At 40.6% G+C, this 16,960-nt stretch overlaps 3 protein-coding genes across 4 annotated transcripts; 2 read left to right on the top strand and 1 right to left on the bottom strand.

The window, feature by feature from the left end:
• Positions 1 to 1,142: 1,142 nt before the first annotated feature.
• Positions 1,143 to 4,643, bottom strand: LOC141826749 (calcium-dependent protein kinase 20-like). 2 transcript variants are annotated; one of them, XM_074714047.1, is made up of 10 exons: positions 4,534 to 4,643; positions 3,672 to 4,255; positions 3,410 to 3,533; positions 3,179 to 3,322; positions 2,844 to 2,996; positions 2,324 to 2,439; positions 1,982 to 2,149; positions 1,642 to 1,872; positions 1,444 to 1,542; positions 1,143 to 1,374 (listed from the first exon to the last, which is right to left on the bottom strand). In XM_074714047.1, the coding sequence occupies exons 2-10, from the start codon at positions 4,167 to 4,169 to the stop codon at positions 1,336 to 1,338; spliced, it is 1,572 nt and encodes a 523-aa protein (XP_074570148.1). In that variant the 5' UTR covers positions 4,170 to 4,255; positions 4,534 to 4,643; the 3' UTR covers positions 1,143 to 1,335. The 2 variants fall into 2 exon arrangements, with proteins under 2 accessions (XP_074570148.1, XP_074570147.1); XM_074714046.1 differs by lacking the exon at positions 4,534 to 4,643 and having other exon boundaries at positions 3,672 to 4,527.
• A 2,419-nt stretch (positions 4,644 to 7,062) lies between these two features.
• LOC141828679 (uncharacterized) lies at positions 7,063 to 11,702 on the top strand. The gene is made up of 5 exons (XM_074716137.1): positions 7,063 to 7,404; positions 7,493 to 7,843; positions 7,932 to 8,138; positions 10,595 to 10,810; positions 11,400 to 11,702. The coding sequence occupies exons 1-5, from the start codon at positions 7,063 to 7,065 to the stop codon at positions 11,700 to 11,702; spliced, it is 1,419 nt and encodes a 472-aa protein (XP_074572238.1).
• Positions 11,703 to 12,380: 678 nt separating this feature from the next.
• Positions 12,381 to 16,959, top strand: LOC141828118 (F-box protein At1g55000-like). The gene is made up of 2 exons (XM_074715489.1): positions 12,381 to 12,845; positions 16,414 to 16,959. The coding sequence occupies exons 1-2, from the start codon at positions 12,414 to 12,416 to the stop codon at positions 16,801 to 16,803; spliced, it is 822 nt and encodes a 273-aa protein (XP_074571590.1). The 5' UTR covers positions 12,381 to 12,413; the 3' UTR covers positions 16,804 to 16,959.
• Position 16,960: the final 1 nt, after the last annotated feature.

Raw genomic sequence — 16,960 nt, 5'->3', positions numbered from 1 at the left:
CCGAAACCATTTCTCCTTTTCTGATTCATTCAGATGTGGACGTCCACCACCGAGCCACCACACCATGCACGCAAAAGACAGCGATAGAGTGACTTAGTAATCCTACGGTGATCCCAATGGTTATAAATTTAAGTGGTGTTCAAATTTGATGCTCTATCGTATTTGAATATTTAGTGTTCCACCTGACCCATTTTGTTTATTGACTCCATCCATTTGTAAGGACGCTGGGCTGACAGTTGTAGTCCACAGCCTCGCTAGATTAATCTATCTACGACCTCTGTCATTTCACCAAAACTAAAATCGTGTTCAGCGAATGAAAAGTAAACGAGATGCCCTACAGAAGTCCTTGAACACTTAACATTACGCGAGAAAGTTGTGGCCCTTGTTAAGGTCAAGCTTTGGGATCCCCATCGTGTCTTCGTGCTTCTCTTCCTGACGTATGGGAAAGCAACCCCTAGCCATTTGTTTAAATACCCGATTCAGTGTTTTATAAAAAGTAGTTTAGTTTGGGAGGCAGCATGTGATGCAGAGTCAATGGAAGATGAGCTAAACTGCAGTGACTGTTGTCCTAAATTTTGGTAATCCATCATTTTAAAAATATTTCTCTTAGAGATAAACAAAAAAATTGAGGAGGACAGAAATATTATTAATGAAAACAGTGTGACATGGTGAGGCAGTCATTGCTTACCTCACCTGTTCTAGGACTCAATTCATTAATGTTTCTTCCTGTACTAATTAATTTATCAATAAGAATAGTAGTGCAGTGCTTTAAGTCAAGAGCCTTAACTCCATCTTCTTCCCGTCGTTGTCCCTCTCTGTCCCTGTCGCCAGTTATGACGATGGACTCGCCCCGTGTTTGTGAAAACTCTAATTAGACTTAAATTTACATATTTCTGAAGAACTCAATTTTTCTGACACCTCCAAAAGATCCACCCTTTGTTTGCTGGGTGGCCCAGGATGATGAATGAGCATTCATGGAGATGTTGATTTTGTTTTTACGGCTGATGAAGAGTGCAATTGATATGTGCCTTGTTTTTTAGGATACTTATTGCCCTGCAACTTGATCTCTGTTAAATGCTTGCTTAAATCGTATAAGAACTGCAGTACTGTATCTATACGAACATTCAAACATGGATTTCCTCTCGCCGACGAGCATTCAATATATGATTCGAAAGTCAAAAGATATCAGTTCACGTCTAGAAAATGAGAGCAGAGAATGCCGTTCAGAGCAGGAAGATCTCCAGTTTCAACTTCTGAATCAATTAATCATTGGAAAATAAGGTAGATGACGATGTTGGATTGTTTCCCAAGAAACTCTGTGTTTGATATTTATTTTCAACTATCTGGCGTTTCAGGAAAAAACGGTTCTTCTAGCTGAGATGAACAGTTAGGACAGTTATCCAGATCACTAATTCAAGTAAAAGATATAAGATTTTTACTTACGCTACTTAACCGCTCTCTTGAATACTGCCTGGATGCTTTCCTCCAATCTGTACCGGCTTTCATCATCGTGGCAAACTCATCGTAGCTTATCTTCCCATCCTGAGTCGATGAAGGCGAAGTTGAGCTTATCATTGAAAACTCTTCTTCTATCATCGAGCACAATCTACAGCATGAAAATTTTCAAAAATATAAACTGACCTTGTCTGTGTCCACATCATGAATTATGGCGTTAATCACTTGGTCATGATCAGGACCCAAGTCATCCGCCAAGCAATGCTTGAGCTCTTCGATTTCTATGTATCCACTCTTATTCTGATCGAAGTATTGGAAGGCCTTATGGAGGTGCTCATCGTTGCCGAGCTTCTTCAGGTGAATCGATACAGCAACAAACTCTCCATATTCCAAGGTGCCGTCTCCATCAACGTCGGCCTGCCATGGAGATAGTAAATTTAAAGAAATAATGACCACGCAGTCACAATCACAAAGTAATCCAGTATAATTATTCGACAATTAGGTCAACGATGGTTTGGATACTCACTGCTTCCATGAGTATCTTAATGTCTGCATCAGGGATCTGGTGTCCAAGCTTGTACAAACCATGTTTTAACTCCTCGAGGGTTACGTACCCTTTTTGATTTATATCCATCTTGTCAAATCCATCCTTTATGTCTGCAACTTCCTCCACGGATAAATATTCAGCCACTACCTACAACAAAGATAGTTTTAAAATGCTTCGACATTAAATTAAGCTTAGTGCAAAATGAAGATACTGAATTGTATCTGTGCTATAAAGATGGTTATGTAGAGAGCTTGGCACTTTCTGTGAAAGTAAAGATGGTATGGTTATAAAAATCATGGTAGAACGGCAAATTCTTCTTACCCTAAGAGCTTTCTTCTTCAGTTTGTTCATAACTGAAAATTGCTGGAGCCTCGCAGCGACAGTTTCACCCAGGTTAACTGTGGGAGCCTTCTTGGCATTTTGCAGCCAAGGGTGATCTCCAATATCAAGATCAAGGGAACAATTTCAGGGAGAAATAAACTTTCGAAATATGTTCGTTATAAATAACAGAATTTCGGGGAAACGATGAGAATTTTAGATTGAAGAAGGAAGCAAAATAAGAATGAAGAACACCAACTTGCATAAGCAGCATAATGCAAATATCGTATCGAATGATTAACACACAAAATCTTCAGTTAAACAGAAAAAGTACAGATGTTTGGAGGTGTTCTTGTCAGTTTTCTAAAAAATCAGTCATATAGTCAGATGATCAGAGAAAATTGTGCTCCATATGAAAGAACCAATTCATAAATATCATATAAGATTTTGATTCCTTTGTAGAAAAACATCAGCTCAAAATTGCCTCTTGGCCATGCAAAACAGGAAGGGTTTGAAGGTTTACCGAGCACCTCTGTAGCTGTCATACGTTTTCTGGGATCTGGATCAAGCATACGCTTAACAAGGTCTTTGGCAGAATCAGAAACTTTTGGCCATGGATCTCTTTCAAACTCCACAATTGAATTGACAATTGCTTGTGCAATGCCTTGTTCCGTTTCTGAGGAACCAACAAACTAAAAGCTAGGTAGGTACACAATGAATACTCAAGGGAATATCAGATGTCCACAAACTAAATAGCAGTTTTTCTTCTTGAAATATTTCTTTGATGACAAGTAAATTATTCAGCTTCAATGGGCATATATTACTTCTTTTTCTTCAGCTTGCAAATAAAGAAGTTACCTGCCCAAAATGGTGGAACACCACAAAGCAGGGTGTATAGGATAACTCCTGCACTCCAAACATCTACTTCTGAGCCATAGTTTCTCTTCAGAACTTCTGGAGCCATGTAATAAGGGCTGCCAACTATCTCGTTAAATCGCTCTCCTGTATAATCATGGAAAAGTAAGCCCCAGTTTCTATTGCATTATCACCAATTATACAACTAGATAGAATCTTCATATGACTACTTACCTGGTTTAAAGAAAATTGACAACCCAAAGTCAATTGCCTTCAGAGAAGCATTTTCCTTCTTGTTCGCAAACAAGAAGTTTTCAGGTTTAAGATCCCGGTGTATCACCCCATGCTTGTGACAGTTCTGTCATGAAATTGTACATGTAAATTGTTTTCGAGCATGAACAACCAATGTTAAACCCAGCTTAAAGTATAATAGTCTGGAATTTAAGAACAAAAGAAGAGTGCTGCAACACAATTATGAATCGAGAAAAGTTATCACCTGCACGACTTCGACGATGGTTCGGATGACCATGGCGGCTGCCTGCTCGGTGTAGTGCTCCCTGGCTATGATCCTGTCGAACAGCTCCCCGCCTTCGCAGAGCTCCATCACGAGGTGGACTGATTGGTCGTCCTCGTAGGTGTCCTTGAGGTTGACGATGTTAGGGTGCGCCGGCAAATGCCTCATGATGGCCACCTCCCGCCTCACGTCCTCGATGTCCACGATGGTCAGCAGCTTCTTCTTGGAGATCGACTTGCAGGCCAACCGTTCGCCCGTGGCCTTGTTGGTGCAGAGATAGGTGACCCCGAACTCTCCGCGGCCGAGCTCTGCGCCGAGCTCGTACCGCTTCTCGATGTGACGGCCGGTGGGATTTTTGAGGACGACGAGGCTCGACGCGCCGCCAAAGAAGCGCTTCCCCTTCTCCTTCTGCTTCTTCTTCTTGCTCTGCTTGTTTGCCTTCTTCTCATGATCAATAGGTGCGGCATAGCAATTCCCCATTCGAATTTGTACTCAAGGTCTGACCTTTCCGCCGATTCCGAAAGGATCACGGTGACGGAAACATCGAGTTCGCGACAAGTTGAGATCTTTCCAGAGGGAAAAACAAGAAACACGAAAAAAACGAAAGATTTGAGACGCCACGAGATTTCTCCATGAAGAAAGCTAAGAACAAAGAAACAATGCTATGGACGTTAAGCCCGATGATAAAGATACAACAACAGATTATTGGAACGGGAACCCCTTCTCGATTTACATGATTGAAACCACAAAATTGAAGAGAAAAGAAAGGATGGAGACTGATAGGTCTGTTTTTTTTTTCTTTCGTTTTCCAATAAAAATGAAAAGGAAAAACAACGTAGAACACCTGTTGGGACAAGAACCGCTTAGATTGTCATCCTCCTGTCAACTCCTCTGATTGATGATTCCTTTGTTTTAATTTTAGAATCCGGATCGGAATTTCGATCTATCGCCCTCAAACCACGACAGGCCTAGACGAGATTTGAATCAATTCTAAGAGGTGGGCAGAGTTTGAAACTAGGAGTAACTTTTATTCAATTCAATGCACGTGTATTATTGAATGAAATTTAAGTAAAATTATCGATTACATCATCGATAGCGTGAAAAGATTTGCATCGAACAGAATTCAAATGCTGGAGTTCATTGTCAGGCGTCGAAATCGTTGAACAAATATATTCACTAAAAAACTTTCTGGAATGCTGTTTATTAAAACCTTGCTTGCTTGTACATACGTTTCTTGAAGAAGGTTCTGTCGTGCGAGATTTTTAGAAAGAAATTTATCCAGAATACAAAATTAATGTTCTTATGATTTCTTTAGGATAATTTTTATTGGCACTCCTGTCTTCTGAATTTGCAAAACAAAAAAACTAGAAAATCTTCACGTTAATTGACCTACAATTCAAACTGTGAAAAAACACCAGAAAAAATTAAACGCCACGTGTATACATACCATTGGAATATATCTTCCACTAGAATAAGGTTTTACCAAATCAGCAAATTCTTATTATTAATGGCGAGCCTCCCTTCCTCCACCAACCACCCATTCCAGAGTTCCAGAATCCAGACGAGATGACGTCGATCGCCGTGAAGGCACCTAGTTACTCGGAGGCACCGGCTCTTCAGGCGCCCACAGACGCTGCTGGCGCATCGTCATGGCCAAGGGCCCAAGGCAACCGCCGGGGCCAAGCCAGGTACGTGCGTGGCGAATTGCGATGCTCATGGCGATAACGAGAACAGCGGCGACGGCAAAGATATGCCACGAGTGAAGTGAGGAGGATGATCATGCCATATTTAATTATATTAGATATTCGCAGTAATTCATTTTGCATGGAGTTGTATGATTTAGAGGACGAATTGGTTTTGGACATGCTCTGTCACTCATTATCGGACTTCACTATGCTTGATCTTGATGACTCAACAAGTTTCACATTGTTTCCAGAGTGATTCGACTTCGCTCCATTTAATGTCTCCTTGAAGTTTTCTTTCTCAAATACGAATTACTGGGCCAGACGTTGGTTTATGCTAAATCTCCTGTTTGGCACAATGCATGGCTATGGAACCAGTTACAGCCATTCACGCAGAATCGTCTCTATCATCTCGCCTCTGGCTCCACAATCTGACAAGCCCTCCATCGCCCGGCATGACGTTGAGAAGCCATGGCAGAGGCTCCAAACCCAGCAAATGAACACAGCTGTTCGAAATTAATGAAGCTGCTGCACGCTGCTGTGGCTGCTGTAGCCTGCGAGAGAAGACAAGCGAGTGCGTCGAAGAGAACATGGCCACGGCCATGGCCACTGCTCTGCCGCAGCTTCTGCAGCATTAATTCTTGAGGCGCGTGTTACAATCCCAGATACATATCGATCGCACTGCCTGCGACTGCAAGATTCAAATTAATAATGAGGCCTTTTCTATATCGGACCAAACCTTTGTTTTGGGGCTTTCTATATTGTTTTTCTTGTTCGATGAGCTAGTGAAAGGAATAAATGGTAGGAAAACTTCACACTGCTCTGGTTTTTTTGAGTCTGGTTCTGATTGGCGTGTATATGTCCAACTAAAATACAACTGCAACGACGATTTCCACGTACAACCCGACAAAAAATGCACTGGAATAGTCAATTTTTTATGGATGAAGTTTAATGCAAGTGTCGATTCATCTGCTAGATTTTTGTTTTTTTGGCGTTGACCAACGTTTGTCTACAGAGAGACGAAGGACTAGAGATGTTCCTTTGACTTTGCATGCCACATAGAGGGCCTCGCCTCGCCCTACCCGCGCTGCGGGGGCCGTGATAAAATTGAACCGACCCGTCGCCGCCAATTAATTTGGTCCAATTAAATTGCCCGTCGAGTTCGACGTGACCCGCACATGCATCTTCACGTGAGTGCGGAGCCGCTGATTTACTCACTGCACGCGACCGAGTCGAACCAAACCGAAAACGGACGAACCGCTCTCTTTTCTCTGCTTTCCCCGTGCATGGAATGATCGCGACATCCACGATGGCCCAGTTTCTTTTACATATTTGCCCCTACGGATGCTTTTTGTCTTCTTTCTGCGGTTTTGAGGTTTGGGTTCCCCATCATTGGCTCATCGGCGGCCCATGATTTGAGTAGGGAGAGGGGGTATTTTGGTCATTTCGTAGTGTGGATGTGAGAGACAGGTCCATTTCAAATCAAGGCCTACTCCCTTCGCCTTTCCGGATAGCGGAACACGAGGCACTGCTGTGCTTCACGTCTCTGCTTCCGGCGATGCCTTTGTGCCACGGTCGCCGGTTGCTCCGCCTCCGTAACTCCACTTTCGCGCCCGCTTCCACTCTCGCAGCTTTGTTTAAAGTGGAATAGAAAGCGGTCACGCGTTGGTCGCGGAGGAGGTGGGAAGAGAATGGCGGCGAGGAACCGGCCGCGGGCGATCCTCAACCTGACTCGGCTGCCAAGGCGGTCTCGAGCAGCGGCGACGATGAATCCGCTATTGGACCGCAAGCTCGTGGATCTTCTGGAGGGCCGCGATCGTCACGCACGGACCCCTCGGACGCCGACAGTGACTCCTCCAGGAGAGAGCGGAGGGGACTCGGGCGGAGACGAGAGGTGGCGGTTCCAGGCGGAGATGCTTCGTGCCGAATGCAACTTCTTGAGGATGGAGCGCGAGGTCGAGCTGCAAAAACTGGAGAGGAACCGCGCCCAGATGGAGGACACATTGAGATCCGCAATGGATACATTGGTATTGGTATGTCTTGTGCGATTGAATTTTAAAAAATTCTTCGCATTTTTTTATGTCTTGATCTTTGAGTTTGAAAACGATGACGACGGGTTAGGGGAGGAAGAAGATTGATTGCAGCGAGAGAGTCGAGAAGGCATTGGATGCGAGCATCGAGGAGCTGGAGGAAAGGCTAGAGGTGCTCAGATTGGGTAACAGCGGGTGCGGGAGGAGGAGCAGAGGAAGCTCAAGAGGAATGCATCCTAGGAGTAGTGGCAGGCGAAACTTCGATCGGCAAGCATCGGTGCTTAGGTGGCGGCTGGAGAAAATGGATGACGACCTCAACGTGAAGGACATTCAAGAGATTTCTGTGCCAGATTCAAGGAAGAAAGCTGCAGAATCAGAGCGAAGTGAAGCAGCGGAGCCTGCTAGTCCTGGTTCGAGTCACGGTAGCCAGTTTCCCGACGAGGTAATAATTGATATTTGTTTGCTTCACAAAAAAGAAAATATGTTCTTCCTTTCCAATTATTGAAGACGCTCTCATCGATCGAGTAAAGATGGAGATGCTGCAGAGAAAGATGGATGGGCTGTCTAAGGGGATGTCAGAGAGGATCGAGGAATGTAGCCACTTCCTCTCTGCCAACGATGGTAGTATCATTACCAGCAGCAACAAAGGCGAGAGGAGTGACCTACAACCAATTGGGTGCGCCACAGCAATAAAGAAAGAACGGTTCCTTCAAATCCAGAAGCCGCCGGATAAACCGGTGAGCAACTAAGATTAATTCAAATTAGATGTCTTTTTTTAACTGCAATGCTGCATCATTTGCTAAAAACATAATTATTCTCGTGTCACTTAGCACGCAGATGATAGACATGTTAGCAGCGTCACACCATTCACTTCTCTTGTTTTACAGGACGAATTTCTATAAGGCCCTTTCAGTTAGGACTTTATCTTGATTGTTGTTGACTAGCTAGTCAATAAAGAATACGTATCAATGATTGAGATCGAAATTCCAACCAAATTGGATTGCTAAAAAGGTCCTCCATAGGATTTGAGTTCTGTTTCAAATGGAGATGTTATGCATAGCTGGCTTGACTTGTGCATAGTGAGTCAAGATTCATAGGGCACCTTCATAAGCAAGGCATCTTGTAGATGGTTCCCATGTTCATGCTGATGGTAGCCACTAATACCTATCTTTACCTCCATGTTCATGCTGACTTTCGTATGGTAGCTATTCTACCATTAATAAGTGTCTAGAGATTGCCAAGTTATTTCTTAGAAGTTTAAAGTCATATGACACCTGTGAAATAAATACTTTTTTCTACATTTAGATATTCTTTTTGAAAAATTAACCTACCAAACTTTTCTTTTCGTCCACAGATCTTGAAAGTTTGATATTGTCTATGCAAATTAACGCACCTTAATTTGTCTTCTTTTGGATGCACTAATTAACTTTAGCTGAGCCATTGAAATACCTAGTGAAAGCCATAGTGTTAAACAAGAGACACCCTGTATCCTTTCTACAATTAGCTATCTCCTGAAACAGCTGCTTTAATTTGAACTATCAATAAAGGATAACTCGATGCATGAAGCTCCAATTAACAGAGAAAAATCTATTGTATGTTGTTTTATCTTACTTTAAGAGAGATTATTTTTGAGATTCAAACTTGTGATCTCTAGTTCACATGGTAGTAATTTTACCATTACGTCAAGTCAAATTTAATTTGAACTATCAATATGGTAGTTAATTCATTTTGCTCTTTTATTTTTATACGTAAATTAAACAAGGAGAGATTCTCTCTGCACTACTCAATCTAAGACATCTGAGGTACGGCTAACTTAAACCTTAATGGTGCTTACATATATATCACTTTGTTGAAACCATGAACTTGAATTATGAGCTTGTAGTTCAAGCTCAAAACTGCTTCAGATAATAGCTTTCTTTTGTGATCAGTTACCCATTTTGTATTTTGGTTAGACCTCTACATTTTGACCGTTGGGGGTCAGATGCACGACAACAGCCACATGAGGATTCCAGTTTTTGTACAGAAAAAGGGAAACCTACCCTTCGAAATCAATTCTTTAAATGAAGGATACTAACTGAAGTTTTATGACAATGTTTTCTGCTTTTAAAAGAGAAGTCCGTCATATCTTGCTGTTATTAGTCTAGTTCTAGGTCCCTTCAATATTGTTTCCTGATCACGTATGCTCCATTACTTGTTTGGAAAGTTAATTAAATGTAAGAGAATTAAACCACGTATTGACTGCAAGTAAAGTTTATTTTATTTTAATTTAGTTTTTGGTTGGAATTTAAAACAGCAATTTCATGAAGAGTAAAAAAAACGGATCTGCTGGTTTCTCAGTCTAACAAAAACTGTTCGTAGTCTTGGTTTCCTTAGCACTTCCCACTGTACTTAATATTCGAGATGCCTTTCTCTTTGTTTGAGCAATTCTCGCTTGGTATTCTACAGCCTGATAAATGCTAGTCCCTTAACCGAATAGCCACAGGTACAAAGCAACTGGTTTTCTGATACCTCTTGCAGTTAAATGCACTCTGATCTATCGTCCTGATGGTTTCCAAACCATCATGAGTAGCGCGAATTGTTTAACTCAGTCCTGCCACTGTAGTACTAGCGATCTGCTTCGTTAACTTTATGCACTGCATTATGCCTCATACTAAAAGATTTTGCTTCGAGCATCTTTTGATCCCCTTACCTACCTGACTTAAATGATTTGGTCCCAAGTGCTATTTGGTGCTTCTTTTTCAACTTTTTTTTAAGTTGGTCTTAATTGTTCTCTGGGACTGCACCAACCTCCTTCCTGTGGATTGAACAACTCCGGTCATTTCCTTTACTTGTACCATTTAATGAAAAGGAGAGGTTTTATGGAGAGGTAATTGAAACATTTGTAGTTTCAAGTGCATATCTGCTATTACTATCTTGTTTGGCAGTGAAATTTCATTGGAGATCAGACTGTCTACATAACCGTGATAAGAGACAATGTTTCCTGCTTCTAAATTCCTGTTTGGCAGTTTTAGCAGATATTGCTATAATTTGGAACTCTTCCTGTCCATGAAAAATTGAAGTAAACTTGTTACAGGTTGATGCATCCTGTGAATGACTCATTTGTGTTACTAGGCCTATCTGTTTAGTAGCTTGGTTGATGAGCTTTATGGTTAGCTTATATATTTTCTACGGTTTAATATTAAAACCATTACAGGAGGAGGAGGAGATGGGGTTGCTAAGCTGCTGTAATTGCAAGGAATTGGTGAGCCATATAATGAAGCAGGTTAGGGCAGAGTCTGAGCAGTGGACTGAGATGCAAGAAATGTTGGATCAAGTTAGGGTAGAGATGGAAGAGCTCAAATCTTCTAGAGACCATTGGCAGCGACGTGCCATTTCTTCTGAGGTCAATTTCCGCTCTCAGCAAGCACATGTAAGTTCATGTTGGAAATCTCCATTAGTTTTGTTGTCATGCTTTATCCAGTAGTCATTCCAAAAGCTTTTCCACTGCCAAAGCTTTCGTTCAACTTACTTTGGACCTATTCACCTACTACAGGTAGAGAACTAAATAACTATTTCAAGTAGCCGCATTCTGCAGCTTCTTGTCAACATTTTCATGCAATGGAAAAACATAACAAGTCTGTCTAAAAATAAGCAAAGAATAACAAGAGAGAATCTTTGAGAAAGTAGCATAGTTCTTTGATTGCAAATGGGAGAATTTGCTTAAATTGAACTTAAATCAAAAGATAAGGTTAAGCTTCAGGGTATCCTTATTAGACAACTAATCTAATATCAATTCATAACAAGATTTATTAGAATAACTTACACTTATTTGAGTTACTTTCTGTAAATTCATAAAATTGCAATGATCTAATGTGTTATTATATTTTAATATAGCGCAGAGAAAAAATAATTCAAATACTAAGGCACATTATAAGAGACTAGTGAGTGCAAGATAAGCATGTTGAACTTCTTTCTTAGAATGGATATTCTGTAACATCTGTAAATCTTCTCTGTTCCAGAAGCTAGAGTGGAAGCAAAAGGCGAGATCTTCAGAACGCAAGGTAATTGAGCTACAGAAACTAGTTAAAGAGCATCAGAAAGAGCTCCAACCTTTGAGAACCAAGCTCCTCAATGCTCCCCCTTCATCCCCTATGCACTCAGAGTTCCAGCCGGGAGATCCACCGAGGATAGCTCAAAACCAACAGATTAAATCACTCAACACATGTAAAGAGAAGGAGAAGCATATTCTTGTGTGCCACATGAATTCACAGAACAATCGAAGCCGGCGCACGCCATTGAGCGATATCAATAACATTAATTAATTCTCCAAGACCAAGACGTCGAGTATAGAGTTCACAGTTATGTCATGAGGACAACAAAAACCTCATCTGCAGAATGATCTGCCATGCTTGAAACGATGATGATTTGTTGAGCTGTGAGTTAATCAGAAGTTGCTTACCTGAGAATTACGTTATTCATAAATTCTGTAATCATCTAATCATCAAGCTGCAGGAATTTGGCCAAACTTCTTTAGTACTCATTTAATAACACAAAATTGCTATGACCTGAGTCTCCAGAATATAGTTGAGTTGGTTACGATGGAACATAATTGCTGAAGTGGATAGAAGTGAATCTCTATGAAACTGAGCCAATATCCTCTTTCGATCGTGATCAACTATAATTTTTTAATTTATCACCTCATATATGATCTTGAGATCGACCATGTGAGACCATTGGAGTGATGGATTCCACCTTTACTAAAGCGAATGAAATTAATTGATTTAATAGCACTGATTTAAAAAGAAGAAAAGTTAGATGGAAGAAAATAATCATTAGTTAAATGAATGATCTAAAATAATCTATATTTTGATTTAATAATTTTGAAAAAGGTCTGCGTTAGATTTTAAGCTTAATTAGTTAAATATTTGACGATAAAAATGTTGAATTTAATGTAGAAAAAACCAGCAGCAAGTCTAAGACTTGTCGGTCGTTCAGCTAACTCTTGTCGTAGGTTGGACTTCGAGTTGGAGGCCATGGGTTGCTGCGGAGGCGACGACGGCGACCTTCTCGATCAACTGGTTCTGCCGGAATCCGACGCCAATACGTATTTCGATCACAATTCCTCTCCTTCGGCCTCCTCTTCCGCCGAGGAGGTGGTGATCTCACCCATGAACTCCAACTTCTCCGCCCTCGTCTCCAAGGACCTCCTCCGGGCGATCCTCGAGCTCCTGCCGCCGCAAGATCTCGCTCGGTCGGCGTGCGTTTGTCGGCTGTGGCGCGCCGTGGCATCGGAGCGGGAGATGCGGGAGAGGGCATTCAGGTCGCCCTGGAAGGTGCGTCGGGTCCTCGGCGACCCGTCGTCCGCTCTCTTCTGGAACCATCCCCGCCTCGACCGCTTCGCCATCTCCCACTGCCTCCGTCGGGGCGATACCGTTGCGGGCCTCGCCCTCAGGTACTCTGTCCAGGTACTGTCTTGGGCACTACTGTTGTCTTCGAGTAGAGAATTCTAGGTATCATCTTCACCGCATGAAATTGGCAGGGAAATTTCTTCCTTGTGGCTCTTTCACCCATAAATTGTGCACTTATTGGCGTTTGTGGCTTATCATGAGCATGACTCTGCCCTCATAAAATTATGCACTTATTGGCCTTTGTGGCTCATCATGAGCATGTCTTCGCTCATAAAATTATGCACTTATTGGCCTCATGATAACCCTCTTTGGAGTTTGGAAAAAGCTGCGTTTCTTCCTTGCGATCGATGAATATATGATAAACGTCTTGCTGTCTCCTTACTTGGTCCCAAACATTCGTCTTTGTTCCTCAATTGACGAATGCCGTAACTCAAATTGGAAGCAAATGTTTTGTTGAAGAAACTTCAAAAGATTTAGAACATAGAAGAGACCCTTAAAAGTGGATGATCCATATCTAATGTTCTGCTAGCGGTTTTAACCAGAAATTAGGATATGCTTCCAAGAAATGTATTTGAGTAAATTTGAGACATTGTTGAAAATACTTAGATTCATAAATAGTAAAAAAGTGAAAGATCCGTCTCTTGCATAGTGGCGTACATGCTTGAGAAATCATTGTTGGTGAAACATGCGGGTCATTCTCTAGGAAACAGGAATGCCTATGTTGTGATTAACACTATTGCAATCTCTGCGAAATAGAAAGGCCTAAGTTGAGTTCAACACTATAGTTGTTTCTGGCTCAAGTTGAGACGGCTTGCAATATCATTAGATTTCCTTAGAATTGCATGTCATTTGGGTAATTAAGTTGGATTCTGTCAGATAAACTCTTATACAAGCTCAAGATAGGAACATGCCCAAAAATTATCAGCTGAAAACAGTAAAACCTGTCAAAATGTATAAGAAGAGAAGGAGAAAATCATCTTTTGATGTTCATCTACATCATTCTGATATGTTTTGTCTCTTCTTTGTGCATTATTCCGTTCCAAAAGTCATTGTGAAGCTTTTGAATGTATAAAACACTTATATGTAATTTTAAAGTAGTAATAAGTAATGATTCAGGACCGGATTCAACCTTGTGCATCATCACGAGCATTATTATTATTCTGTTTGTTTACAAAGTATCTAGATCTTACGAGCCAATTAATCCTTGGGTGTACGGTTCGTCCTCACATTCCGCACACTAAGTAAATTCAGGAAGCGAAGTGACTCCTGACGTGACGCTTCAACGTCACTAGTTGTTCAAACAATGCATGCATGAGCTACATGAGTTTTGAAACTTGGTTGTTTGGGAAAAGTACCCTTCCATTTACCACCACGCCATACCTTGGAGGGCATCACGCGCATGATTAAGACTACTAGATTGGAGGTTGTAGATGAGCTTCTTTGGGAAAACATAGTTTCAATTTCGTGTGACAGGGGCATGTTTTGCTATTTTGTTGTATGCAAACTTAAATCGACAACATAAGTTAGAACTGGATCATGTACAAAGGTGAAAGATTACCTTTTGACATCATTACAATTCAACTAATGGAATCAATGGCTAAATGATTGAACCAAGCCTCTCGCTGAAGTAGTGCAGCATTTATTTGTCTTCCAACAAAACAAGCTAACCTGCTCATGGCATAAGCACAAAGACTTTGGCTTATGATTCCACTCCCATAAAACTATGCACTTATTGGCCTTTGTGTCTTATCATGAGCGTGACTCCACTCCCATAAATTGTGCACTTATTGACCTTTGTGGCTTATCATGAGCATGACTCTGCCCTCATAAAATTATGCAGTTATTGGCCTTTGTGGCTTATCATGAGCATGACTCCACTCCCATAAATTGTGCACTTATTGACCTTTGTGGCTTACCATGAGCATGACTCTTCCCTCATAAAATTATGCACTTATTGGCCTTTGTGGCTTATCATGATGACTCCATGACTTCCTTCGTGGCTTACCATGAGCATGACTCTGCCCTCATAAAATTATGCACTTATTGGCCTTTGTGGCTTATCATGAGCATGATTTCGTTCATAAAATTATGCACTTATTGGCCTTTGTGGCTTATCATGAGCATGACTTCGTTCATAAAATTATGCACTTATTGGCCTTTGTGGCTTATCATGAACATGATTCTGCTGCTCCCATACAATTCTGCACTTATTGGAATTACAAACAAACCTTACTTAAGGAATCACTATGTGCCTTCTATCACCATGAAAGGCTGACTGAGAAGACAATGAATCGTAAACACAGAAGCTCATATTATTGAAAGAAAAATATTGCAACACACTACCATTGTGCAAGGTGTTCAAAGGTGGTCTTCAAAGGTAGAATATGTGCAATTTCTGTTTTAGAATGCAGTTTTGGATGAGTTTTAGATTTTAACAATAACACACTCATACGTGAAACACTACCAGAATCGGCTTTATCATGTTGAACTTTATGCCAATCGAGTCACAGGAATTTGACATTCTTTAAGTGAGTTTATGTGCCATTCGAACTGAAAAGCAAAAAATGAATGAGCTTGGTTCAAAATAATATATATAAGTGAACCTACATCCACTTTAGATGATGTGCCTAAGATTCTCAAAGGTAAAGTAGGCACTTCATGATAAATAATGAGGAATATATGTGTACATATGGTAATTCCTTCTAGATGATAGTGGAACAACTAAGATTTATCAAGATTATAACTAGTGACGCTGGTTTATGGTTTGAAAAAGAGAGAAACTGTGATGTAGTAATTTTCCTCTTCTCATCTTAAGCAATTCAGCAAAATTTTTAATTTTTAAATCTAATTAGTTAACTCAGTTTGTATTATTACTTCCCAGTTTCATTGTTAGGTGTTAAGTTCACATTAACTATCATCAATTCTGTACCTTCATGAGGCAAATTCTTTTCTTGGTTGACTTTGAGATTCCCCTGTATTCGGCTTTTAATACTTATATATATGTATTATATAAAATTTATCATTTTTTCTTCTTCTATAATAGATTTGATTTAATTTCTAGTATATTGGGATTAATTTATTTCTTAATAGATTAAATTCACTTTTAGTTGGTTATAGTTTTTAGGATTTTCTTTCAGATTTTCACAATTGTATCGAATCAAACTGAATTGTAATGGTTATTTTCATTGCTGATACATATCTAAGAACCATATCGTTTTGTATATGAATTGTAATGTATTGTATGATACAAATCATGAATCGTTTGATTCTAACAACTATTATGAATTTCCTTTTGTAGTTTGGCCATTTCCAATCTGCCAAACTTCTTTTCATTAAAATCTGAATTAATTAAATTCAAGTCGAAACCAATCAGAAGATTTTCAGTCAGCTTGGGAGGATTGGTTTTAGATTCCAGTTATAATTTTAGTCAGCTTGTGCAAATTTGTTTTCATTGCTCAATAGTGGATGGCTGAAAGGTATAAAATTACTGCAATGCTAGTGTTTGATTTCTGACTATTACTCACAGGTATCCTCTTCTTAAAACTCGTTATGATATACTTGAACAATCTGATATTTAACAAGTACCTTTGGTTTTGCCAATGAGATTGATAAATCTACTGTGTAGGTTATGGGTATCAAGCGGTTAAACAATATGATGAGTGACCATGGTATCTACTCAAGGGAGAGGCTACTGATCCCTGTCGTCAAACCAGAGCTGCTTCTGAATAGCACTTGCTATATTGAATTTGACGAACAGGCAAAAAGAGAAGTCGCCGTACTGTACCTGGAAGGCGGCCCAGATGTGAAAACCAACAATCTGACAGACAGTCCGGCATTCACTGAAAGAGGTAAAAGAAAAATACTCGACTCCTTGAGACGCAGCATGCAAGTGGATGAGGAAACAGCCGAATTCTACCTTTCCTTTTCGAATGGTGATCCAAGGGCTGCCATGATGCACTTCAGCGAGGATCTTAGGTGGGAGCGCCAGAAGAGGGAACATTGCTTATTCTCGTGAACAGCAAGCAGAATCGAAGCCTGGTGGTTTTATTCGAAACTGAAAATTGTCTCTAGGAATCTGTCTGTCACTTTGGCAATGTAAGTTTCTCCCTTTCTGGAAGTGTAATTTTGTTTAAAAAGTAAGATTGTTTAAACGTTCAAAGGTCATTCATGGT

This window comes from Curcuma longa, chromosome 4 (assembly GCF_044706935.1).
Source record: "Curcuma longa cultivar G26 ecotype Majalengka, Jawa Barat chromosome 4, ITB_CL_G26_1.1, whole genome shotgun sequence".
Classification (NCBI taxonomy): Eukaryota; Viridiplantae; Streptophyta; class Magnoliopsida; order Zingiberales; family Zingiberaceae; genus Curcuma; species Curcuma longa.
Note: the sequence above shows the minus strand (reverse complement) of the source record. Positions and strands in the feature narration are given on the sequence as shown.

Coding starts and splice junctions, on each gene's coding strand:
- LOC141826749 (XM_074714047.1), bottom strand. CDS start 4,169: ATGGGGAATTGCTATGCCGCACCTATTGATCATGAGAAGAAGGCAAAC. Junction 3,323..3,409: donor GTCAATTTTCTTTAAACCAG/GTAAGTAGTCAT, acceptor ATGATTATACAG/GAGAGCGATTTAACGAGATA. Junction 2,440..2,843: donor GACAGCTACAGAGGTGCTCG/GTAAACCTTCAA, acceptor TTGATATTGGAG/ATCACCCTTGGCTGCAAAAT.
- LOC141828679 (XM_074716137.1), top strand. CDS start 7,063: ATGGCGGCGAGGAACCGGCCGCGGGCGATCCTCAACCTGACTCGGCTG. Junction 8,139..10,594: donor AGAAGCCGCCGGATAAACCG/GTGAGCAACTAA, acceptor AAACCATTACAG/GAGGAGGAGGAGATGGGGTT. Junction 10,811..11,399: donor TCCGCTCTCAGCAAGCACAT/GTAAGTTCATGT, acceptor TCTCTGTTCCAG/AAGCTAGAGTGGAAGCAAAA.
- LOC141828118 (XM_074715489.1), top strand. CDS start 12,414: ATGGGTTGCTGCGGAGGCGACGACGGCGACCTTCTCGATCAACTGGTT. Junction 12,846..16,413: donor CCCTCAGGTACTCTGTCCAG/GTACTGTCTTGG, acceptor TCTACTGTGTAG/GTTATGGGTATCAAGCGGTT.